General features: G+C 38.8%; 2 protein-coding genes and 2 non-coding genes across 4 annotated transcripts; 1 reads left to right on the forward strand and 3 right to left on the reverse strand.

Moving 5' to 3' along the window:
- Positions 1-15,598: 15,598 nt before the first annotated feature.
- On the reverse strand, positions 15,599-17,227 carry LOC134212062 (replication termination factor 2). Its single transcript, XM_062689568.1, has 3 exons — positions 17,052-17,227; positions 16,590-16,958; positions 15,599-16,137 (listed from the first exon to the last, which is right to left on the reverse strand). Exons 1-3 carry the CDS (start codon positions 17,118-17,120, stop codon positions 15,685-15,687), a joined length of 891 nt encoding a protein of 296 aa, XP_062545552.1. The 5' UTR covers positions 17,121-17,227; the 3' UTR covers positions 15,599-15,684.
- A 189-nt stretch (positions 17,228-17,416) lies between these two features.
- LOC134212058 (nonsense-mediated mRNA decay factor SMG8) lies at positions 17,417-21,922 on the forward strand. Its single transcript, XM_062689561.1, has 5 exons — positions 17,417-17,533; positions 18,627-18,765; positions 18,846-19,688; positions 19,962-20,063; positions 20,119-21,922. Exons 1-5 carry the CDS (start codon positions 17,484-17,486, stop codon positions 21,739-21,741), a joined length of 2,757 nt encoding a protein of 918 aa, XP_062545545.1. The 5' UTR covers positions 17,417-17,483; the 3' UTR covers positions 21,742-21,922.
- Positions 21,819-21,890, reverse strand: Trnam-cau (transfer RNA methionine (anticodon CAU)). Its single transcript has one exon. It is a non-coding gene; the product is annotated as a tRNA-Met (tRNA).
- Positions 21,923-22,681: 759 nt separating the features above from the next.
- Positions 22,682-22,763, reverse strand: Trnas-cga (transfer RNA serine (anticodon CGA)). The gene has a single exon. It is a non-coding gene; the product is annotated as a tRNA-Ser (tRNA).
- Positions 22,764-25,319: the final 2,556 nt, after the last annotated feature.

A 25,319-nucleotide genomic window follows, 5' to 3' on the forward strand; every position in this document is an offset into this window, starting at 1 on the left:
TAGTTGTTGAAACTTCCGAAAACCCACATTTGGGGGCTCGTCCGGGAAAGGATACGTGACCGAAGACGTAAATATGTTTGGAGACGTTGGTGAAGTGGACGCAAATATAAGTTGGTGGAATAATGTGCACCCTGACTTTCAACGAGAAGTTCCGGCTCTACATCACCAGACGGATATTTGTTATTTTTTGGAAAATTACTTAATAAGTTTAAATGCTAAGATTTCAAATTTAGTGTATGAAGTATCCGCACTGAAAAATGAATTAGTAGAGGTTGCGCTTGAAAATCGTGAATTGAGCCAACAAATTAGCAAATTGAAATGTGAGGATAAAACAGTGCAAGATGATATCGCCAAACAAGTGCAGTGTGTAGACAATGCCCTAAGCAGTGAGAAATTGAATGATGATATTGTTTGTACAAATAAAGAGAAAGGGGCACACAGTGTGCGATGTAATGTGGTTGATCTAGGCAGCAGTAAATTGCAGATACCAGCAGGAAAGCAGCAAGTTCAAAACGTATCTACTCGTAGAACGGAAATTTGTATTTTAGGAGTTGATATAGTTAAGAGCATACAAAAAAACTATTTAAATAATAAGCCAAAAAGCTACAGAAATAAGCGTCGATTCTCAAAATTTAAGAAGTATCCATTCGTTAGGATTCAACTATGTTGTTTAACAAATATTTCAAGACTGATAAAAAAATGGGAACAACAATCTTTAAACCACAGTCGTGAGAAGCAGCGAGCTAAAGGTAATGATGTACAGGCTTATACCAACGGTTCACCATCGGAGTCCGATGGCGGTCAGGGTGGCCGAATGTGAGAAATAAAATGAACATCCCAATTATGATATCTGATGATTGTAAGCACCTTTGAATTGTATGATAGAGGAGTAGTTATAGGCAGTTGAAATTGAGAGGCCAAGCAGATAGCAGCTGGCGATAATATACAATATGGAATCGTTTCGTTCGCGTAATCCAATATTGTAGTTGTTGAAACTTCCGAAAACCCACATATATAGATAGCTTTATTGCCAATGATTATATTGAATAAAAAATAATTTTTCAGCCTTGGATGAAGAAATGGCTGTACATTTTAAAATGTCTGCAAATTCTTATGAAAACAAGCCGTCTAAGTATTGCTTTCACAAAAACATAAAATGGACATTTTCAATAAACAAATTAACATCACTATGTCAAAAGTAACCTTAAAATGATTAAACCAGCAATGGAAAATATGTTTTGAATACTATGCCCTTCAGTATGTGCTGACCCATCTTGCCCCATTTGTAAGATCATGTTAGAATGTCTAATTTTCGATCAAATTTATTTATTTCAACGCAGTTAGTATAACATCACTTACAATACTTATAATACGTTCACTATGCTACTAAAAATGTTCAAATTTTACTTTGCTCGACGAGATTACACGTTTTACAGAAAGTGTGTTTCGCATGAGAAACAATGCTGAAAAATATTTTTCCTTGCCATACTCTACCAAAATAAAATTTTATCATCAAATCGAGTGATAATAAAGTAGAACCAATTTATTCCTCCTACAAAGTCATAATCTCCACATTAAAATGTACACGATGCTCAAAAACGGCCCTGACCCATCTTACCCCGTGACCCATCTTGCCCCGCCTAACCCTATATCTTTCATTTTATGGTTGAGCACCATGACTTTTCGAACATCGATTTTTTTTGGGACACCCTATGAACAGCATACTCATTCTCAGTTATCCTGGAACGGAAGTAACGTTTACGGGGCTTGCGTAGACGGTTCCGTAGTTTGCGCACTTGCGGGTTCCAACATGGACTGCGCGAGTTGCAAGTCTTCAGCGGGACATTCGAGCGTCAAAACAAATGGCTTGTGGTAAGGATCGACTTTCAAAATGACAGCAGGTGATTCAAACAGTTCAATTCGATCATAATCAATAATGCAGGGCTGTTACAAACTAGTCGAATTCCAATCCGCGAAATCCGCGACTAGCAAATTGAAAACCGCGACTGTAAAAACAAATCCGCGACAAACAAAAATATGGTTTCTTACTTATAATTACACGTTTTATAATTTTAAATTTTTCAATATTTTTGCTTTTAATCTATTGGCATATTCGTCAATAGAAAACAAAAAGAAAGAACATTCACTAATTTATGTAATATCTAAAACTGCATAGTTAACGCTTTAGCCATATCATGAGCCACAGAAAATATATGTGCAGCGTTGAACTATGCCCGGAAGTAATTAAATGTTTAATGTTGCCGGGAGACCCCCCGCTTGAATCGATGTTGTATCATTGCATTTCTTTATAAGTAAGTTGTGCAGATGGCAGTCTGTTGTCATAGGTAAATACCAGTTAGATGCATGGCTATATTTGAATTATACTTTTTAGTACGCTATATAGTATTCTTCTAATCTCTACTATCGTTTTACAAGGGCTTGGACGTGAGCATTACAACGTCGTATATCGTGGTATATCCTATCCGTCGTAGGATTCGTTTGAAGCAGTGGTGCTCAGCATTTTGGGCGTTTTTCCCATTTATTTGCTTGTTACACAATGAAAAAGAGCTTTCTTCTAACAAGTTGGTACTTGGACGAAAGCTTTCAAATATATCTATCAGCTAAAGGTATTAAAACGAATATTGGTATTGAAATCACTCCGTACGACTTGATCAAAGTAAAATTACACTGCGGCCCGCGGGCCGCACCTTGATCGTTTCGTACTGAGTGAATTTAACACCAATATCCAGTTTTTACCGCCAGCAGAAAGATATATTTGATTGAAAGCTTTAGACCAAGTGCTAATTTGTATGGTTAAAACTTATTTTTATTGTGTGAGAAGCAAATTAAGGAAAAAAAAACGCCCAAAGTGCTGAGCACCACGGGCTTGGAGTCTCAAGGCTCGAGTTCAGTCAGACAGTATGCTGCAACTGAGTAATCACGAACGAACTCTCAATGGATATAAGAACAGCGAGGAATTTTGAAGCGAAGGTAATGGAACAAAAACTAGCCTACCAAAAAGCTATTGGAATGCATTATAGAACAAAGGATGAATAATGAATGGTTTGAGTGAGATGTCTGCAATAGTCATTGAGCATGGTACAAAACTAAAGGCAACTGATGGTCGGGCAATTAAAAAAAACCTCTCGTTCGACCGACGATATTCGGATTTCTGAATTAATCGTTTTAACGGTTAAATTACAAAATGTATAGCAGAACAATCTTATTGTGACATCAAATCTAAAACTATTCCTGCTATCGATGAGAGCAAATCGAAAACTAAATTTGATATTGGTTCCGATAACAAAACACGTACACAGTTTGATGTCAGATCATACAATTTAGAAATCTACAGCAAAACAAGATCAAAATATGTAATCAATCATGATGATTCATATTTGAAAACAAATTATGATTTTAATTTGATATCAAAATCAAAACATGTTTTCTATATGCTCTCATTATGTTTTCAGACTTTGCTCGGGAAGCTAATTATCCGCCTGTGATCGTTGCGCCAAGCCCGTTTAAGACGAGATGAATAGTACATCTCTTGCATGGAATTTTGTGATAGAACGGTGATCTTGTATTAAATTAACCTTCATGAATGTTCTCAACTTGTATTTCAAGTTCTCAGGGTGGCCACTGGATTTTCAAATTCCCGTTTTTTTCCCGCTTTTCCCGGTTGTTTTTGTCAAATTTTCCCGGTTTTAATTTATCTTGAAAAAAAATCTGGGTAAGAGTTTTTATACTTAAATTATTTAAACTAATTTGAACAAAGATTTAACCCGAAGACAATCTTCGTTTCCGATCAAAATAATAATCCAGTTTTCTGAAGAAGATTTAAACACATTTTAGGCAATCAAAACACTTGATTCTTAATTTATTCAATTTTACTTTTTTAATTTCTAGAATTAATATCTAGAAAGCAAATCTTGGATTTTTTTATTGAAAACTTTGAACGTCTCCATTCAATATTAGTTTATTGAAATGTTCTAAGCTATGGAACCTATTCATTATTCCTCGTGTAACAAATTAGAAAACTTTCTTAGAGTATCTTTTTCACCATCATAACCTATTATTATATTAGGTTAGTTGTAGAAAAATACTTAACTATGACGAGCTGGGTGGTCTAGTGACTACCGCTTTGCCTTATAAGCAGAAGGTCGTAGGTTCAATTCCAGGCTCATCTCTTTCCTACTTTGTATTTCTATCTTAGTTCTTTCTATGTTTCACGTTCTACCAAAACGATTCCTACTGTTAAATCCTTCCACACTAACAATTCCAAAACCTCCCGTGGCACCTATGAGAGGTCGTAGAGTTCTCTGCGTCTTTCTTAAGTAGGTGTCCGACTAGCCATCCTTCCCCCTCCTCAGCATTACCAAGGACGTGGCCAGGACAGATCTTGACTATTGGAGAGTGCATTGCTTTCATGTAAGAGATGGTGATTGATCCCAAATCAATATCTGTGGTAACGGATGAAAGTGATTCTACTCTCATATAATAGTCACAGAGAAACAGACGTCTCACTTAGAACAAATTGCAATCCAAATCATCGTCACGAAAACAGTGTCGCCCAATGCTAAAATCCCGGTGAGTGGCCAAGCGGCAACCAGATGGCGGTAGTGTGCAAACGTCAAACACAAGCAAAATAGATGAAAGCGCCATCGGTGGCCGATTGACCACCTACAAAAAGTTAAATAAACCGTTAAAAAGGTGTACGATGGAACATATGTTGAGTGAGACGTCTGTTTCTCTGTGTAATAGTCTTGGCTTGTACCACCTACGAATTTGTGGGAATTGCTCAATGCTAATGGTATTTGTGAAAAAAAAACTAAAGATAGGGGAAGTGCACCGGTTTTGGCCAACTTAGTGCCTAATTTGGCCAACCCTGAAAAATACATATTTATCCAGCGTTGAAGAGTGAGGGATATATCTCTTGCTGGAACTAATAAAACCCTTACGAATTGGTTTATTTTTGGAGTTATTCGTAAAATTGGCCAAATTAGGAACATGGTCAAAACCGGTACAGTTCCCCTATTTTACTCTTTAGAATATTACAGACATATTCACGATGTATTAAAAAATGACCATTTTCAATGATTTGTAGAATTTTCAAATATAATTCCTTACAACTCTTGAACATGTGTTGAAATATATATTATTTACCACATTCATTTTTTTTTCGAATGAATCAAATACAGTGGCTGGTTTCCTACCAGCCGCTGCCAGCACCAGGCGCTAACGTATATGTGAAAAATAGCCAGCATGAGTTAACCATCCGAAGTTTGTATGGCGAAAGGCATCTAAGGCGGGTTTTTTCAACAGTTGTAACTTCCAACGAAAAACTATTTGGTACCAGTTATGTAGGAAGGTGTCCGCTACTACGCCTACAAAATATTTTTTTTATTAAGGTGCTCATTTTCGAGATATTAAGCATTAGATGCTTTTCGCCATACTGATTTCCAAAAGTTAACTCCTAGTGTGCCGCTGTAAGCACGCTCAAAGCAGGCGATTCATTCTGTGCAATTGGAAATTACATACAAATAACAGAAGTACATACAAAGGCAAACTTGAGTTTTAGAAGAATAACTTAAAGATAAAAACATTCATTCAAAAAAATATACTCCTATACTAAAGGATATTCCTCAACCCGATTACATAGAATATCCTACAATAAACGTACTTACTTACTTACTTATGGATCCTGTACACCTCCGGTGGTGCAAAGGGCCAACTTGAAAGATCTCCATCCTGAGCGATGCCCGGTTATCGCTTTAACCTGTTGCCAGGTTAGATTTCGGTCGACTTTTTTTATTTCTTTATTGAGGCTTCGCCGCCATGCGCCTCTGAGTCTGCCTCTGCTGCGATGTCCTGCTGGGTTCCAGTCTAATGCTTGCTTACAGATTTCGTTTCCGCCCCTACGTAGAGTGTGGCCGACCCAGCCCCACTTCCGATCCCGAATTTCTGTTGCTATCGGCCTCTGGTGACAACGACGATGGAGCTCGTTGTTTGAGATCCAGTTGTGAGGCCACCAGGCCCGAATTATATACCGCAGGCATCTGTTAATGAACACCTGCAGCCGTTGAGTGTTCTCCACTGATACACACCATGTTTCGCTAGCGTATAACAGCACAGATTTCACGTTAGAGTTGAAAATTCGTATTTTGGTGCGTTCACTTATCTGCCTGTTTTTCCAGATATTTCTTAAACTCGCAAAGGCAGCCCTTGCTTTCTTGATCCGTGCGCCTATGTCGATCTTGGTACCGCCGTCTGACGCCATTTGGCTACCAAGATATTGGAAGCTTTCAACATTCTCCACTGGTTGCCCGGCTACTGTGAAACTGGAAGGAGTCACCGTGTTTACATCCAACGATTTGGTTTTGTTGACGTTGATGACTAAACCTGCCGAGGAGGAGCGATCGGCAAGGTCGTTGAGCTTACTCTGCATATCAGAGCGCCGTTGCGCGAGTAGTGCAACGTCATCCGCCAATTCGAAGTCGTTTAGGTGCTCCATGGTTATAGGCTGCCATAACAGCCCGCGGTTTGGTTCACGGTCAATCGCATCTACCACAATCTCATCGATTACGATGAGGAACAGTAACGGTGATAGAATACATCCTTGCCTCACACCAGCTACGACCCGGATAGGGTCGGACAGGACCCCGTTGTGTAGCATTCTACACGAAAAGGCCTCGTACTGTGCTTCGATGAGTCCGATGATTTTCTTAGGAACCCCCTTGCGTCTCAGGGCACCCCACATATTCTCGTGATTGAGACGGTCGAAAGCTTTTTCGTAGTCGATGAATACCAAGTAAAGGGACTCTTGGAATTCGTTGACCTGCAATAAACAATAAACGTACGCATACGTACAAAATATCGCAAGTCAGTCAAAAAGCCGATTACTCGAAATTGGAATCAAAATGATCTAAAGGCAATTGGATCTGAAAAAAAAACTACTTACTTTTTATACCTTACACATATCACACACAAAATCAAATAACTCAGTTAGAATGCGATTGAATAATGAATATTAAAGAGTAAATCTTTCCCTTTATATCAACTTCATTAAAATCTTTGAAGAATTTTGAATGTAAGTTGACAAAAATTATTTTTTTCCCGGTTCAGCTTCCGAATTCCCGGTTTTTCCCGCTTTTTTCCCGGTGACTTCATTTTCCCGTTTTTCCCGGTTCGGTGGCCACCTCGAGTTCTGGATGTGCGACGCTTGCAATTCGAGTCTACTGTTTCTTCGCTAAGTAACACGCTCGAGACCCATAAGATCGCCCACGCTGAACTCAGGCCTGGAAGCGATGAATGCCATTCAAAATAGTGACTTAGTGACCAATGATGACTAAAAAAGTGACCAAATAGTGACTTTTAGTTGCAGGAAAAGTGACCAGATAGTGACTTTTGTATAAAGTTTATAACCAGATAGTGAGCTACAAGTTGCATTAACATTGTTACGGTGTAATTCGTAGACTAAAAACTATGTAGCGTTACTCATATTTATCCTTAATCCTGTGGCATCCTTGCTAGCATGTATGTGTGAGTGAGTCAATTGGTGAAAAATGCGAGAGAGGACGGGGTGCGTGCTGCGCTGTTGGATAAGAAAACGAGAAACATAACAGGTGATATAGAGTGCGCAATTTGGGATATCACAAATCCTTATCTAGAATGCTATCAGAAATCAAGAAAAAACAAAAATTAAAAAATTAAAAGTATGAAGATTACTACTATTGACTACGCCTATCTTCACGGAAACCAGGAAAAGGATGGAACTTAGCAAAAGGTCATCGCCTTAGCGAAACCCTCATAAGTACCACGGAGTTGGATATTGGGGAAGGTATTTGTTGGTTCAGCCAGAAGCTAGCAATGTGACCATGATAAATTATATTTAGTCACACCACAAAAAGGTATATACCAGGCGTCACAGAAACAGGTAGTGAGTTACAAGTTTATAATTTCAGCAACGATTTTGAAGTAATTACAGCATTGTGGTAATAATGTTTAATATGATTCCTAGACAGAAAATTATTTGAACTCACAAAGCTTATAATTCTTTAGTAGATAAAAAACTTAAAGAAATTAAAATAATGAAGCAATTTTCTATATTGTTTAACTGTTGCATGAGGAAAAGTACCCATGAAGAACGGCACTGCTAAGACATCAAAGCAGTATTTGTTAGGTATAATATATTGTCCCCACCTTCCCCTACACTGTCCACACTCGCATATTAGTCCCATATCGTTTTTTCGTATTTCGGTTATCGCATCTTCCATATGAATCTTTAAAAAATCTAATAAATTGAGACATCAACGGATCTTGTTGAAATTTTGATGAGTGATTCATTTATTCGATAGATTACCGTGAAACGATTTAGTTTCATAGAAATTATTTAGATCCTAGCAGGTCCTAATTGAACTATTTTGTGGGTGTTTTCAATATGCGAGTATTTTTAATATAATATTTTTCAATAATTCAATGTCAAATATTTTCAATTTTTATTATAATTTATAGAAGTAGGAAAGTACATTGGGAATGAACACTATTTCTTGAGTTAACTCAAAAATGATAAAAGTCAAATGTGACTTATGCGAGTGGGGGCAGCACAGTAAAATTTAACTAAACTAATTTAACTCTGGTCTGTGCCAGAATTACTTTTGGCAACAATCATAAACAATTTTAAAGTACTTTCCGTCATCGACGCCCTATTATCGCTCATTATTTTCCCTAACATAGAGAAACCTCGCTTGACATCGGCGTTGTCATGTGATGCAGCTAAAACTGTGTTCACTATCTTAGTTACATTTACGCTTATCTATAGCAGTTTTTTTCAATAAAATAAAACACTACTCAATTCTGTACTCTGTACTCAAGGTCTGCAATTCGTATTTTAACAAATTCCATTCGTGAAGAGCAAGACCATAGTTGACCTAATTCGAAAGTAACCTGGCGATTTTCACAATACACCCCCGGAAATAATTTTAAAGTATTCGTTGATTTTCATACAAAATGGTCTAGTTTGCGATCTAGCGATTGAATTGAGGACATTTTTGGCTGACATAATTATTGACTTTGAGGACATACCTAATTAGTCAATAATTTGTAACAGTGGCGTAGCCAGAAAATTGGTCTGGGGGAGGTTTTCTGAACATTTTTTTCCCTCTAAAAAAATTTTTCTTCTGAAAATTACGTCTTTTGGGGGTGTGGGGGAGCTTATGCCCAAATCCCCCCACCCCTCCCCCGTGGCTACGCCACTGATTTGTAATAAAGTTTTTTGTATGCATGCCAAAAATGTCCTCAATGTGATCGCTAGAACTCGAGATTGTGATCCTCAAGCATGACCATTTTGTATGAAAATCATCGACCATTTTCCGCAGTGATTTAAGTGACTTTTGGATGCAAATAGTGACTTTTTAGTGACTAGACACAAAGTAGTGACCAAGTCACTAAAAAGTGACTCGCTACCAGGCCTGTTTTTAATAAGAAAATTATTTTGACCTTGAATGTATTTACTTGTCATAAGACGAGTTCGTACAATTCCATTTAATTCCACCAGATGATTGTACCTTTGACATATGTGTATTTCTACCTCAAAAGTAAGGCCGTCTTCAGTGTCTTGTACTTGACAAGAAATATGGAATTTTACGAACTCGTCTTATGATCTTGTTGTCCAATACTTTGAATGTACATTACAAATAGTATCTTTGTTGCACTCACTGTATCCTAAATTGTATCTCCTAAAGTCCTAAAGGAAACCTTCCTCGACCTGATCAAAAGTCTTGTACTAGCAGGTTATCGTTTTCAATAAAGCACCAATTATCAATTGGTTTTATCATTTTGTTAAAAAAAATCTGCGAATTAAGTTGACAACTCGGAGCAAGGCCGGGTCAATACAGCTAGTAATTAATAAATTGCAAATTACAATCTGTTCGATTATGTTTGAGTTGGGCGCCAAATGCAATAATTTTGCTATATTAAAGTCACTACATATTTATATTCATAGGTTTTCACATTCCGAATGTTTTAGAAACGACTCACTGTCCACCCATATATGGGTTGGGTCCTTTGCAACCTGATTTGCGTTGATTCATATCAATATCATTCCCATGATGAATCACCGCCAAAACATTTGAATGATTAGCTTACTTGTATAATCCACCCAACCATCTTGTTTATCAAATCCCATCTAATTAGCGCTCTGTGGTGAAGGAGTACCGTAAGCTCGGTATATGGTTAGTGGTTTCCAGCGAGAAACCAGCCGTCAAAACAAAGCGTAAAGGGACGAAAACCGGGAGGGACGCATTGACGAATGATATTTATCAAGGCACAGCAGTGGCATAACGCCAACGAAACACCTCCAGTAAAGGGAAACGAAGTACATACACAAAATGCACCTCCTAGGCACGTAGGTACTTACCGCTTGGATAGTTTTCCGGCTGTTAATATTCTAGCCGAGTGCGACACCTTCTGAGACCGGAGAAAATTCACTTCACGAACAGGAAACCACAATTGCACAACACGAAAGCGAAACACTGATAGACCAAGGATATTTTCTCAGAAAACCGAATTTTCGATCACACAAAAATAGCCGATTGAAAAGGTTGCTACTGCTACTGCTGGATAGACTTTTTGCACCGACAGGATGAAAGTGGATGAGTAAACCGAGTTCACTGATGTCTGTTTCTTCTTTGTTGTTCGTTCGATGGAGTTTTGTTGATAATCGACATTGCACTCACACAAATGAAAACGGGTTTGACGTTTTGAATGGCACATGAGGAGATGAGGGATAGGAATGAGCGAAGCAGGTCAGGGTTCTAACAACATAATTTCCACTAGGGATCCTATAATGAGAGATATGCAAATACTTTTCCGGACGATTTAGCAACGCGGTTACTTTTGTTAAATAGCAAACGCTTGCAGCACTTGCCGCAGTGCAAAATGTTGAAGCTTGTATATGACTTTGTATTTGATAACAATTTGGAATGTGTTTGTCTGTCCACTAACAGTGTTTGAATAAGCATTATCACTAAAATAAAAGTGCAATACAAATAGGCGAAACACGATACATAAGCTAGATTACTTCTACTCGCGAAAGTAAAACAAATTGTTTATTTGATTAAACTTTTCTTAAAATCTATCTCAATACCTCTCAACCTTGTCTCAATCTGCAACAATAACAATGTTCATTTGGCTCACGTTTTGACAGTTCTCAATGCTCGATTGGCTTACAATGGCCGCTTTCGCATATCTCTCATTATAGGATCCCTAATTTCCACTAATATATTTTTATGGGCATCATCGATTTGTGTAAAAAAAATCGTTCGCTTACTTATGCCAAACAATCGACTTTAATTTCAGCATTGTACGAAAATTATTGCGCTAGATTTGAATATAGGAGGTACACCCCCGCTGATCCGACACATGTATTAGACTTTCTGCGAGCGTGTACGCAAACGCACATTTCACTCATAGGGTAACCAACTTGATTTGGACCCCTACACATTTTGGACCCTCCTGGCGACATTTTCTTGATTCCTGAACTAAAATCAATGCCGCTGCTAATTCCCCCATTGGCTTCAGAAAAATAATATTGTTCAGCATCTGTCTCACTGGTTTCCCGTGCGAAAATAGCGATATTTGGATGAAATTTCGGGGAAATTATTTTGTTCAAGAAGGCGAGCGTTACAATGCGTTACGCTTAAAAGTACACATCACTGAAAATCTCAGAATGCACACAATGAATTTTTGTCGAAATTGTGAATTTAAAACGCAGGAATCATCTCATTGGTGCATGCCAATCGAAAGATAAGACTTTTCTTCGGCTCAATTGACCAAGTTCAATTAGAAATTCGACTTTGAAGAGACTAAGGTGCCCGCCAGAGTAAACGCGACGTGCGATGCGACGCGACGCGACAGTGCAATTTGACAGCCTGTTGATAATGATTGTTATTCCTTTACGTGAGTCGCGTCGCGTCGCATCGCTCGTCGCGTTTACTCTGGCTTCGCCCTAAATTGGGGGTGTCCAAAATGTGTACATTTGGGGGTCCAAAATATGTTGCACTGTCCAAAACGAAGAATATTTCCGTTTCAGAAAATTTCAAATTTCACCGGTTTATCAATAACTGAAGCCCATTTCGAATTTCTATTTCATAAATAAGACTTTCATCTTTGAAATGGTGTCATTTTCGCCCATATCGAACCTGTATTTCAATAGATATAAGCATATATTGAGAAGCACTTCCTCTAGGGGTCCAAAATAGGACAGTTACCCTACTTTTACTCAGTTTGTATGCGACCACGAGCAGCTGTCACGGCAAAATCAAATGGGATTGTTTGCAGCCACGAACCGTGCGTTCGTGTTGGTTAGAAAAAATGTCGGCGAGACCCTAATGGCCGGACTATCGAGGTTTCTCTCGTTAATCCGACTGCCAAATCCATACAAATGAACCAAAACAAAATCACAGCACAAATTTGAAAACTGACAGCAATGTATTTAAATTTCGGGTACTTATTCAAAAGGACGTATGTGATTTTGTAAACAAAGATTCAAATGTCGATTTATCCAATCTGATAGTATACTCCCACGCAAACCATCTCCACAGGCAGGTAGTGTTGGTTTGCGTGGGAGTGCCATCAGATTGGACAAATCGACGTTTGAATCTTTGTTTACAGAATCACATACGTCCTTTTGAATAAGTACCCATTTAATGGGTGTTGATACTTTTTAATCCGAACTAGCGAGATCCGGACTAACGAGTTGTCGGATTAGTAAGGTCCGGATAAGCGGGGGGATACTGTAGAAAACCGTGTGGCGAATTTAAAACTCACCACATGGCGGGCCTTTCACAAATTAACACTGAAGGGGGAGGGCGGGGGTCAGGCTGAGCGTTATAACGATCGTATACGATCCATACAAAAAGGTCAGGCCGAGCGTTATACGATTCCATACAAAAAGGGTTACGTGGGGGAGGGAGGGGGTGCAAAATCATCAAATTTAGTCTCTGGTTTGACGTTTGTGGAGTTGCACTCGCCGTTAAGCTCCACACGCTCATTTTGATTTTACTCACCGATGAGTAGTTTTGTATCGCCGTCTCTTTTTTTCCCACAGACATTTTACTCACTTTTTTACAAAAGTGAGTAAAATTTCTGTGGGAAAAAAAGAGATGGCAATACAAAACTACTCACTATTGAGTAGAAAAAAATGAGCAAACGCAATTGAGATTCTTACGTCCGAATGTGTGAGTGGCGATAAAAGGAAAACAAACACTCCTAGATGGTGCTACTCAGCAAAGTTTGGGTAGAAATGAGTATATTTCCATATATTTTTTGACTCCTTCGCAACCATTGTGATGACTCGATCAATTTTGAGGTTATGGGCAGAAGGAAAACAAACATGTATTTACACATACCGAATTGCACATCAGTGTGCGAGCGTTAAACGTCACTCATCTCTATACAACGAAACGGCGACGGAAACGGAAAATCTGACAGAAAATATATGGGCTAACTGTCAAATTTGCCGTTTCCGTCACCGTTCCGTTGTATTGCGTTTGGGGCTTTACGAGCAGTTTGAACAAGGAGGCGTGAATCCATTTCATCAGCACCTTCTTATATATCGCATTGTTTGGAATGCTCGGAACGGTGAGTGCAGTGGACCTCCACAAACGTCAAATCAGAGACTGGCGGTCATTAGAGGCCTGAATAAGAGAAACGCGGATAGAAAATATGACTCTGCCAACACTGCATTCAATCTTCTTCATCAAAGAGCAACACAGGAAAAGGAAGAAATGGTTTATGTAGCTAAAATCTTACAATCCGCTATTTAATGTGTCCACATCACATGGGAATAGAATCCAATAAACAATGCAATTTCATTTCATAATCTATAAATGACTTGCATATATTATTGAAAACTAATGTAAAATGCATTCAAATTTGTTTATTTAAAAATGGCATAACAACAAATTTGGCCGTTTTCAGTATTTGAGCCAACATTTTGGCTGCTTGACAGGTCTCCTGCTCGATTGGCTCCTGTTTTTTGACGGTTCGATTGGCGGCACATACCTATCCGCGTTTCTCTTATTTAGGCCTCTACTAAAAATAACCATGTTCCAGGGCATTAGGGTCTCGCCGACATTTCTCACCAACACGAACGCAGGTTCGTGGTTGCAAACAATCCCATTTGATTTTGCCGTGACAGCTGCTCGTGGTTGCAAACAAACCGAGTAAAAGTGTGAGTGAAACTAGAGGCCTGAATAAGAGAAACGCGGATAGGTATGTGCCGCCAATCAAACCGTCAAAAAACAGCAGCCAATCGAGCGGGAGACCTGTCAAGCAGCCAAAATGTTGACTCAGATATTGAAAACTAGAGGCCTGAATAAGAGAAACGCGGATAGGTATGTGCCGCCAATCGAACTGTCAAAAAACAGCAGCCAATCGAGCAGGAGACCTGTCAAGCAGCCAAAATGTTGGCTCAAATACTGAAAACGGCTAAATTTGTTGTTATGCCATTTTTAAATAAACAAATTTGAATGCATTTTACATTAGTTTGCAATAATATATGCAAGTCATTTATAGATTATGAAATGAAATTGCATTGTTTATTGGATTCTATTGTCATGTGATGTGGACACATTAAATAGCGGATTGTAAGATTTTAGCTACATAAACCATTTCTTCCTTTTCCTGTGTTGCTCTTTGATGAAGAAGATTGAATGCAGTGTTGGCAGAGTCATATTTTCTATCCGCGTTTCTCTTATTCAGGCCTCTACTGAAAACGGCTAAATTTGTTGTTATGCCATTTTTAAATAAACAAATTTGAATGCATTTTACATTAGTTTTCAATAATATATGCAAGTCATTTATAGATTATGAAATGAAATTGCATTGTTTATTGGATTCTATTCCCATGTGATGTGGACACATTAAATAGCGGATTGTAAGATTTTAGCTACATAAACCATTTCTTCCTTTTCCTGTGTTGCTCTTTGATGAAGAAGATTGAATGCAGTGTTGGCAGAGTCATATTTTCTATCCGCGTTTCTCTTATTCAGGCCTCTAAGTGAAACGTGCGTGTACGTACACGATCGCTGAAAGCCTAATTACCGCTCGCGAAAAACTGGATAACCCTAAGGGTATTTGGGCCTTCTATCAAAAATTTGTATTTGGAGTGAACATATACATACACGGTTAGAAAAAAATACCTAATTTTAGGTACTTTTTTTCTCTTGCATCTCTCTCCCTCTTCCCTTTGTTGTCATAAAATGAAGAGCGAAACCACTCAACAAGAGCAGTAATGTGTGGGAACCCAACGTTAAGTAATCAAAGGTTTACAAAAGTTAAGTAAAATTTACCTAACTTTTGGTTAGTTTCTATTCAAAATTAAGTATAATTGACCTAATATTTAGTTTTTTTGCCTTTATTAGCAAGACTTTCAGCCCTAGGCTGGCTCGTCTCGTTGGTATTAAGTGAATTTCACTTAATTTCAAGAAAAATTCACTTAATTTTGGGTTCCTACACTAAACCCCCGATTTGAGTGAAAAGTACCTAATATTATGTACTTTTTCTAACCGTGTAGCTGTTTCGTAACACCTTGGCGTACGAGAAAGGCAAAAACATATATTTATAATACCAAAGCCGTTATTTCTAGATTGATAGTATTAAATTGAAAGCATGTAATAATAATCAGTTGTAAAAAGGATTGTAAGTAACCCAGTGCGCTCTTTTCTGATCTTTCTCGCTGTCATGGCTCGTGAAAAGCGATTTGTAGACCGCCGTAGCTTTGGGGTCCTTAGCCACACTGTAGTCCTGCTTCGACTTTTTGAACGTCGGATCGTCCCCAATTTTGTCACTGATAAGAGCTCTCTTGTTCGGAATGATTGGCTTATGTGACGTATTGCCTGGTTTAACGGCGGTGATCGGTTTTGACGGTCCAGCTTCCAGAGCATCCTTTTCGCCATTACTTGCCATAGTTTCTGCTGTGGAAGCCTCCTTGGCTTTGATTTTCTTATCCGATTTAGCTTTCTTCTCAGCCTTCAATCGAGCAACTCTAGCTTCCATGCGTGTCCGCATAAGATCCATATCTTCTTGCGTGCCGTTCAGTATAACGACGTCTTCCTCTGAGAATGGAGTCAGGCACTAAAATTGATTAAGTAAAAGAGTGAATGAAATCAAAATGAATAGAGCTAGCGGCAATACCGTTTCTTTTTTATTTTAACTTAAAAGCAGTTTTACCGAAACTGTAAGAATAATCGACGGAATTCAATTGCAAACTAAATTTTTCGTCTAACATCATCATAAAGTATCATAAAGTACGCGGATAAATTTTATAAATATCTATTTTTTAAGTTTCGCCAGTTTTTTCTTCGGTTTCTTATTTTATTTTGTGCCATCAAGTCTGATGGGCGGAAACAACCGAAAACAAACTGCGTAAAAATTAACCCCAGTGTACATCCAGTGATAATACGGTAACAAGTTATGTATATCGGAACTGAAGAATTATAAAATAGTTTAAAAACTTCCCTCGGGGGAATCTAAAAATCGATGCACAATTTCAGAAAAGATGTCTCATTGATTTAAAAATTACTTACAACAGAACAATTTTTATCCTTAACTTCCTTCAACGCTCGTTCCGAGAACACGCAACCGCACTTCCAGAGGGCAACGAATCGAAACTGTCCGCTCATTTCCAGTCCAATCAGGGTGCAGATGAACTGAGCACTTTTATCGTCCTGAGCTTCTTCGTACGCCGGGTTGGCCGTCAGATTCAGATCTTTGATGTCCTTGAGCGATTTGATGTGAACGCACGCTTCGGGCATTTTGCCCTCTAGCAGGTGTTCGATGACGTTCTGTTTGGAGTATAATCTGCCAAGGCCGCACATTACGATCGGCTGCTGGAGACGTTCCTGGGTCAGATTGCAGTGCTTCCATCGGAACTGCCGTTCCGCATCCTTGTCTTTCTGTAAGTGAAATTCGTTTGATATACGATCTCAGATAAGTACGAAAATAACTAGATCCTGTAAGAGCAATAAATGCAATTATAATTACCCTACCTGTTCTGGTTTTTTCTTTAAGCGAACCAACTCGTCACGCCTCGGTATAGTGCCACCATCGCAACCCATTATATTTCTAAAGTGAAAATTGCGATAATATATTCAATGGAAACCAATAAATTATTTTTTATTTGAGATAAATTTTCCAGCTTTGTTCTGTTTTTGTGAAGCAGGCAAAGCATAATAAAGATAATAAATCGTAATAAATGCGATGATAATGTCAGTCAAAGAAAAATGTCAAAACCGAAGGCCCTTTAGAAACGACGCATAACATCGCTTAAGGTATATGCGATGTTTTCGGGATTCACACTGAGGATATTAAAAAATCTTTTTTTACTGTGCAGCGGAAAAATCAAAACAAAAGTTTGGAACCTGAAAATATCAACGAATGTGGTCCTGCATACCTAGAGATTTAAAATTAGCATAAAAATTATGAATCCTGTAGAAAGTTTCGTTTTTCCGGATATCCCCAAGACAATACGGTTAGTAACTGCATTAGTTTTCCTGTAACGCTGGTAGATCACTTACGTAGCGTGTTACGGAGATCTACTAAACCGAGCCCTAACTTTAATCCATTTTTCTAGCTAGGGCAATAAGTTGTGGTAATAAGGATTCATCGTATTTAGTCCTCGCTACCAATTGCAGTCTCTGTATTATATCTAAATTATCTTTACCCTGCAGATGGTTGAAAAACTCGAATTCCCTTCGTTTGAGGCTAAACTGTATGCAGTGGAAGTAACTTTTCAAGCGAATTAGTTTAAAAAAAACTCAGTGCCCATCGTCCTAGGCTGAACTAATTGCTAGAAAAAATATCGAGTTAGGGGCTCAAATATGTACTAACTCTTTATGAACTGGTGAACCACAGACGTGGGTGAACAATGGAAGTAGTGAGAGGAACACACGTAAATTCTTGTTAACAAATTCTTTAGCTAGAAATGGTTTTGTAGATAGAGATAAAATCCGTATTAAGCACGCACTGTCGCCCAGCACACAACCTGCTCACACCGGATTTGTAGCTTTCCTGGTGAAATTCTAGAAGCAAGGCAAGGATGTGCCTAGGGCTCGGATACATGGCCAAATAACATTATTACTGTTCTGTTTTCTCAAGAAATGATTGATTAGGAGCGCGCCTTCAATGAGATTGTTCTCTGTGACGGGTCTAAATAGCGGATCCTTGTCATGATAGGTTCTCCTGGAAACACAAAACAAAAACTATCGAAACCGATACTGCAATGCTTCTCACTAGTAATGGAGTAATTCGACATGCACTTATACGCTAAGGATACGGGGAATGCTACAATAGATCTAATAAGTAATAACTGGTCGCAGTGGCGCATCCGAACAGGAAAAAAACTGCATTAGTTTAGAATTTCCCTAATCTGAAAAAAATATAAAACTACATAGGCTAACATTCTATTGAATATATACACTTCCTTGACCTCAATAAAACTGGTCGTAATAGATTAATTATAAAAACGAATACAAAATCGGTAAATTGAAACTAGAAAAAACTAATAGTTGATTTACCAAATAAATACAAAATCTTTAAATAAAACAATCGTTTTGTTATTTCAGCGATGGACTCTTCAAACACGACAAACAGATGATCATAGTTGGTATAATCGGCAAGAGCTCCGCGCGTAGCTGTAACAAGTTAACTGGGTTCAACTTGCTGACCACACACCCAACACTGACGGATTCAGAGTGCTGTGAGGTATCTGTATTAACAGAATAGAAGCTTTCAAATTACAATTCAATAAAAAATAAACGCAAACGTTTGTTGTCATTTTTTAGGGCCGCATAAAATTTTACTTCGAGAACGATGGAAACATCCTATATCTACATTTCGAGACCACATTTGATCAACAGATCATGGCAGAACAATTGGCGAAAGCCATTGAAACCGGTGTCCAGGATAACTTCGTAAATTTCAATAGTCATGTGCGTACCAGATTCGCGCGCGTGCTACTTTTCGCTATTCAGGTTTGCCACATGATCGTGCTTGTGGAACCGACGTCGGTTTTCGACACAAGCTATCTCTCGATCTTTAAGTCACTGAAGATTATACGTGAGAAGTACGTGCTGAAATTTTTGCCGAAACTACTTAAAGCCTCAAACGTAGGCAACTACATGGGTAAAGAAGCTCGGTTATGCAGTCCGAGGTTCATATTCCTATTTGAGGGCACAAGCGATATCAGGTCGGAAGACGTTGACAAGTTAGAAGCATTGGAAAGTGCTGTAGAAGAGGATATCTATAAAATGCTAAGAAATGAATTTATAATAACGAACAACAGTGCCATGTCGCTGTTTTCCATTCCACGAAGCAAGAAGTTTGTCTTCTTCAGCAGTGATTCCAAGGCCAAATCGGATCCATTGCTTGATTCAATAGATATGTTGATGGAGTACTTGGACAAGCCATCCGCAGGACAACAAGGTGAAAAGAATGAGGAAGATTTCATGAACAGTTTGCGCCCGTATGACGGTTATGGAATGTCGGCCTGGAGTATGGGAGCAGCGTCTGGTAAACCTGAATCCGACCGAAGTATCTTAACGCTCATCAAAAAGCACGTGGCGGAAGCATTTGAGCATGGTTTTGATGACAGTGTGTCGAAATACAGAGGTAGAAGCCATTTTGCGGTAAGTATCTAAAAGAGTGAGATATTCACGTGGCAAGTACACAATTTTACTTCGTAACAGTTTTCATGTTCTCAAATTAACTTTCGTGAGGAAAATGAAGTTACTTTCTTAATGCCTCTGTATATTTCGAGAATTTATGCCATTTGTTTTGACATTCGTAAAAAAAAGAATCAATTTCCTAGAAATGAAAAATGGCTGCCACATAATTGAGGAGTGAGTGGGTGTTCACAAAAACCGACTGCATTCTTTTATTGTCGAACTTCCATTTTATAGGTTCCAGGCGTCAAATCTTGGTTTGAAGGATTTAAGTTTCTACACAAGATTTTCATTGAAAACCCAGATAATCAAAACTACGAGCCAGGAGATGTAGACTATGTGAGTAGAGTTGATCTTTTTCTGACTAATTTTATATTAAGTTCTTTTTTCCCAGAAAGCTTTCCTGGAGAACTTCCATAAGGTCATCGACATCGATGAACGATTCTTTGCTGACGTTTGTGAGCATGGTATGGAGCTTGCCATGGTCAATTACAAGGACATGCTGCCTCACCATTACAGCGGAGCGTTCCACGAGAAAAAATATCAACAAGCCCGGGAGCTTTTCTTGCGATACGCTCGTGGACCTGAGGTCGAAAAACATGAAATCAAACTAAAGGATTACTGTGACTCGATCTGGTTGAACGGAAAGCAACAATGTGAATTCCCAAGTCTGCGTGGAAATCCCTGCGCTCTCGGAAAGCACAAGGCAAACGACCCGACAGATCATTCCAGCAATGTTGTATTCATATCTGCGTGCAACTGTGGTCGGACCCAGGGCCATCGCGAAGATCCGTATACAATCAGACAGGCTAACTTTGAGTTCTATCAACTTATTGCAAAAAGCTGTAGTAATTGCACTATACTGGAAAGAGTCCAATTTCCTGTATTCGAACCGTCAAGTAGCGACTTCCGAGCAGCAGAATTTATTAACAAGAACTTGTCAAATTTAATGTCGCTTGAAAATTCAAACAGAACTCCCGATACTGGTACCCACCCTCCGATGACCAACGAACATTCCCCACACTTGTCTGGAAGTCAAAAAAGTCAGGACAGTGCTTCAAATCTGACATTCAGTAGCATCGATGATAAGGAGGAAAATGTAACCCCGTCTAAGAATTATGGCAGTCAAAGAAACGAAGACGAAGTCATGGAACAAGAACCGCTGAACGAAATTGTCATCAAAATCGGTGACCATGCCGAACAGTCAGATAAAGACAAGGCTATTCTCAGGCAACCTTCCACAACGGAATATCTCCCAGGAATGTTGCACGCCGCAAGTCCGGCTGGACTGCTACCCCAGTTTCCTTCGTGGTCTCTTGTTTGTCTTGGGCCAAGTTCAATCTACACCCACAACAGTGGTATCCCAGAGCACATTCAAAGTGGATTCCTGTCTGGGTCAAATTGTCTGCTGCCGTGGGATGTCAGCGTCAGGCTTGAGCACGCTCAATCATGGGCTGCATCGTATGAAAAAATCAGAAACCGAAAGAAGAACGCATCCAATTCTAAATCAAATGACACCAGCAATAATTTCAGCTTGAAAATTTTCATCGGCGTCGAATACGAGTGTCTTCGGGGACATCGATTCATCATGAGCGGACCGAACACTGTGCTACGGGGTGGATCATCGAGTATCGTGCGAGACAGTGGCAGCAAAGTAGTCTTCAATGACATGCCAATCTACTTTCCGTGCCTGTGTCGCAATTCGAATGTCGCTCAGTTAATGCGAGTCCACATTGTAACGCCCAAGGCACCCGTGAACGTAATTCTAGAACCGAAAGTTAAAATATTCCAGAACAATACACAGAGCAATTTAACGTTCACCACGGGACAATCGGAGCCGATTAAACTTACGCAGAGCTCCTATTGGATTTTGCGGTTACCATTCGTATACGAAGAGGACAACGGTCCTTTGATGCCGCCTAGTGATGTGAATGCTAACACCGCGGCAATGCACGGAGTGTTGATGGCCGGAATGTACGGCATCAAGGAGAGCGAGATAACCGAAGAACTGGTTTGAATATAATATATAATAATAGCTCATGGAGCAATATGGTGATTTCTATTTCAAATAAGGAATTTATTCATAAAAGTAATTAGCAGAGCGTAGTTTCGATCTACGGACCTCTGGGTTATGGGCCCAGCACGCTTCCACTGCGCCACTCTGCTGGCGGAAATAAATCACTTGTTTAATAAATCACTTTTGTTTAATAATTATTTCTTTCGATCATTTACGAGTAGTTTCAAATTACGTGCGGTGGTGGCACTTTTCTTTTGCTTTATATATAATGTAATGAAGAAACACATAACTTCAGGCGAACACACTTGTTTGCATTAATTTTAAAGCCGTTTCTTGGCCTTTATGCAATCATCCTTTATCTTACCAATCCAATTGAATCTTCGACAAACTACCGCAATTTTCATCGACGTAGCGAACTCGATCAATGCTGTTACGCATCTATGGTAATAAGTGCAAGATATTCAACCCTATTCTTGTTTACGGACGAAAGAAACTTTCGAACGAATGTAGTTCGTACGAATCGTTTCCCCATTTGATTTTGCTGACGTAAAGGACAATGCGCATCAGCTTTCGTACGTAAACAAGAATAAGGGTGATTAAATTAGGATGGTTTTGATCACCGCGTGAATGTGAATAGAAACTGTACATTAGAAGACTTGAGATCGCTGTTAGTTTGCCTGACGTCCACCCAGGAACGGCTTGGATAGTGACGTGGTAATCACTTTACCAAGACAGGCGACGGCGGCTAACGAGGCTGGATTAATAACAAAGAGACGCAGTGTCAAAATTGGAGCAGCGAATTTGCTGTCAAATCGGTTGTTCCAACCGAGCACAAGGTTCTTAAAGGTAGGAGGCATTGCGCCACTTATATAATGTAGGCACTTTAGTTCAAGCTTTAGTTTATTCGTTATTGATGATCAAACGACACAAAAAGAATCTTCGCAGCCGGTAGGATTCGAACCTACGCTCCCAAAGGGAATCTGATTTCGAGTCAGACGCCTTAACCACTCGGCCACGACTGCAGACAGTGTAGATGGTATGAAAGAAAATATAGTAATTACATGTTTTTAGTTAAATTGTTACGCGCTTGTGTTCAAACTAGAGATGGGCAAAACTGCTCATTGCAGTGAGCGGATCTGATCCGTTCAGCTAATTGAAAAGAGTCAGCTCCATAGATCAGCTCTTCAGTTCTTTAATGCTACATATATTAAAAAATAATTGTTAATATTATTATTTCGAATTAAATTATTGTTGAAAAATTTGAAAAATTTATGTTATTCATTTATTTATTCATTCATTCATCTTTCATCTATTTACCTCTTTACCCTCGAAATTTTTAAAATGTTAAGCTATAGTGAGGTAATAATTGCTATTGAAAACCAGACAATTTTACACTAATAACATTTATTACGCTTTTTCTGACCGTCTTGGTTTGAAGTCTAAGAGTTCATTTAGAATCATCCCATTTACTGCCATGAATCGCATATCTGTCCCATCTTTGCTGGGTTTCCTATTCATATGGGACAAATATGCGATTCACGGCAGTTTATTTCTATACTAAAACTAACTCAACATTATTTTCTATTCATAATTCTAAGTTTCATTTTGTTGATAACTTTTCTCAAATAGTTGATTTGAATATTATCAGTCCCTAGTCTCTGGTATGTATATGAACCATATCACGTGTCATAAGTTTTCTCTTAATTAAAAACGGTAAGCAGTACGGGGTTGGACTTTTCTTCTACTATATAGTTTCATTTTTCATTTCATTTATTTCATTGTTTTGACGATTACATTAGTGAAGTTATGATCAAAAGCTGAGATATGGGTAACCTTTCAACAGCTGCCTAATGCTTAAAGAAAAATAATTGGTCTTTTCAATACAAATATTGAGCGATACAAGGGAAAATGTTACAAAAAACCCTCGGAAATTACTAAAGGACTTATTCTAATATCACAGGTTAAACAGCTAAGTGCTCAAGCAAAGGGTTTGCTGAAGTTATGCAACTATTCCAAAACTTTGGTAAAACTCGATGGAACCAGTCGTTGAGTTCTTCCATTTTAGCCATCCTGTGGACGTCCTCAGTTGGATGATATGGGTCCAAATTCAGCATCATTTTCAGCAACCGGTTTTGCTTCACTTGAAGTTTCTTTCTATGGGTGGCAGCGCAGTTGTACCATGCCGGAAATCCATAGGTAATAGATGGCTTGAAGACTGCCTTGTAGAGTAGGAGTTTGGAATTGGTGTCTAAGTGCGCGCGTCTGTTGATCAGTGGGTAAAGCATTTTAGTCAGCTTGTCACATTTCTGTAGAGTACTCTTGATGTGTGCAGCGAAGGTTTCCGGTCCAGTGTTAAACCTAGGTATCCCACATCGTCTGACCATGCGATTCGGCGCCCGCAGACAGTTATCTCACTTCTTGGTTGTTTTCGAGGGCTTCGTTTTCTTGTGAAAAAAAGTGCTTTGGATTTATCAGCATTAGTCTTAATTTTCCATTTTTTCTGGTAATCCTCTATAGCGTTCTGTGCGGCCTGAAGTTTGGAGACTATAGAAGCGGGGTCGGAATCCGATGCGATATAAGCAGTGTCGTCAGCAAAAAGGAAGTATTGAACGCCGTCGACCATTTCCAACTAACAATTTTGGTGCTAAAAGCTTCAACTTCTAGCCTTTGGCTGTATAATATTTGAATAAAAGCAGCCAATGCTGAATAAAAGAAAAGCCTCCGCAAATAATCCATTAAACTTCAACTCGACTATTACCCAAATATCTATCAGGTAGTCAGTTTGTACCGAATATATTTCATCTTTTATCGTTTATGCAGCTTTCATATATTCATAAAACAGCTCTATCTGAATTAGCAACAAAGCTCATCGGTTAAGAGCTCATGTATGTAATTGAGTTGCTTGTTAGCAACTTCCCATATTACGGTGAGTAGCATTCACAATGAAAACATTTTCGCTGTTGTTATAGCACTAACAATATAGCGTAATGGCGCTACAAATGAACTAACGAAGCTTTTAGGCATCTTCTGTATTTTGAAGATTACACAACGTTTAAGTAAACCTTATACTGCTTCTTTTAATAGCTTATCAGTATGGAAAAAAGATATTTTAGTTACTAGATAAAGATTGTCGCTGTCGTCGCTGTCCGGAACATCTTTTGCTGGCGAGGATAGGGGAGCTAAATGTCAAAGAAGGAAAATCCATACGATTTGACAGGTATGTACCACACTTGTTCCGGACAGCAGAACAAAGGGAACCGAAGCGACAATCTTTATCTAGTAACTAAAATATCTTTTGTATGGAACGTCAAAACCGCAATGTTTACATTTGATTTTTGTTGCCGGAGCTGTGTATGAGCTATTGATTTTTGTAATGCAGCTACAAAGGTTTTCACCTGCTTTTATAGCAACTGACAAAGCGCTGTAATTAATGCTAGCAGATAGTGTAAGAAAACAAGCCATTTAGAAGCGATATTTCTGTTAAACGATTAGCAGCAGAGTAGCATCTATACAGATCGAGAAATTGTTGCCTAAAAACAATTTCAACGATTGATGATGCATTAAAGTTACCCAAAAGA

Source organism: Armigeres subalbatus, chromosome 2 (genome assembly GCF_024139115.2).
Source record: "Armigeres subalbatus isolate Guangzhou_Male chromosome 2, GZ_Asu_2, whole genome shotgun sequence".
Lineage (NCBI taxonomy): Eukaryota > Metazoa > Arthropoda > Insecta > Diptera > Culicidae > Armigeres > Armigeres subalbatus.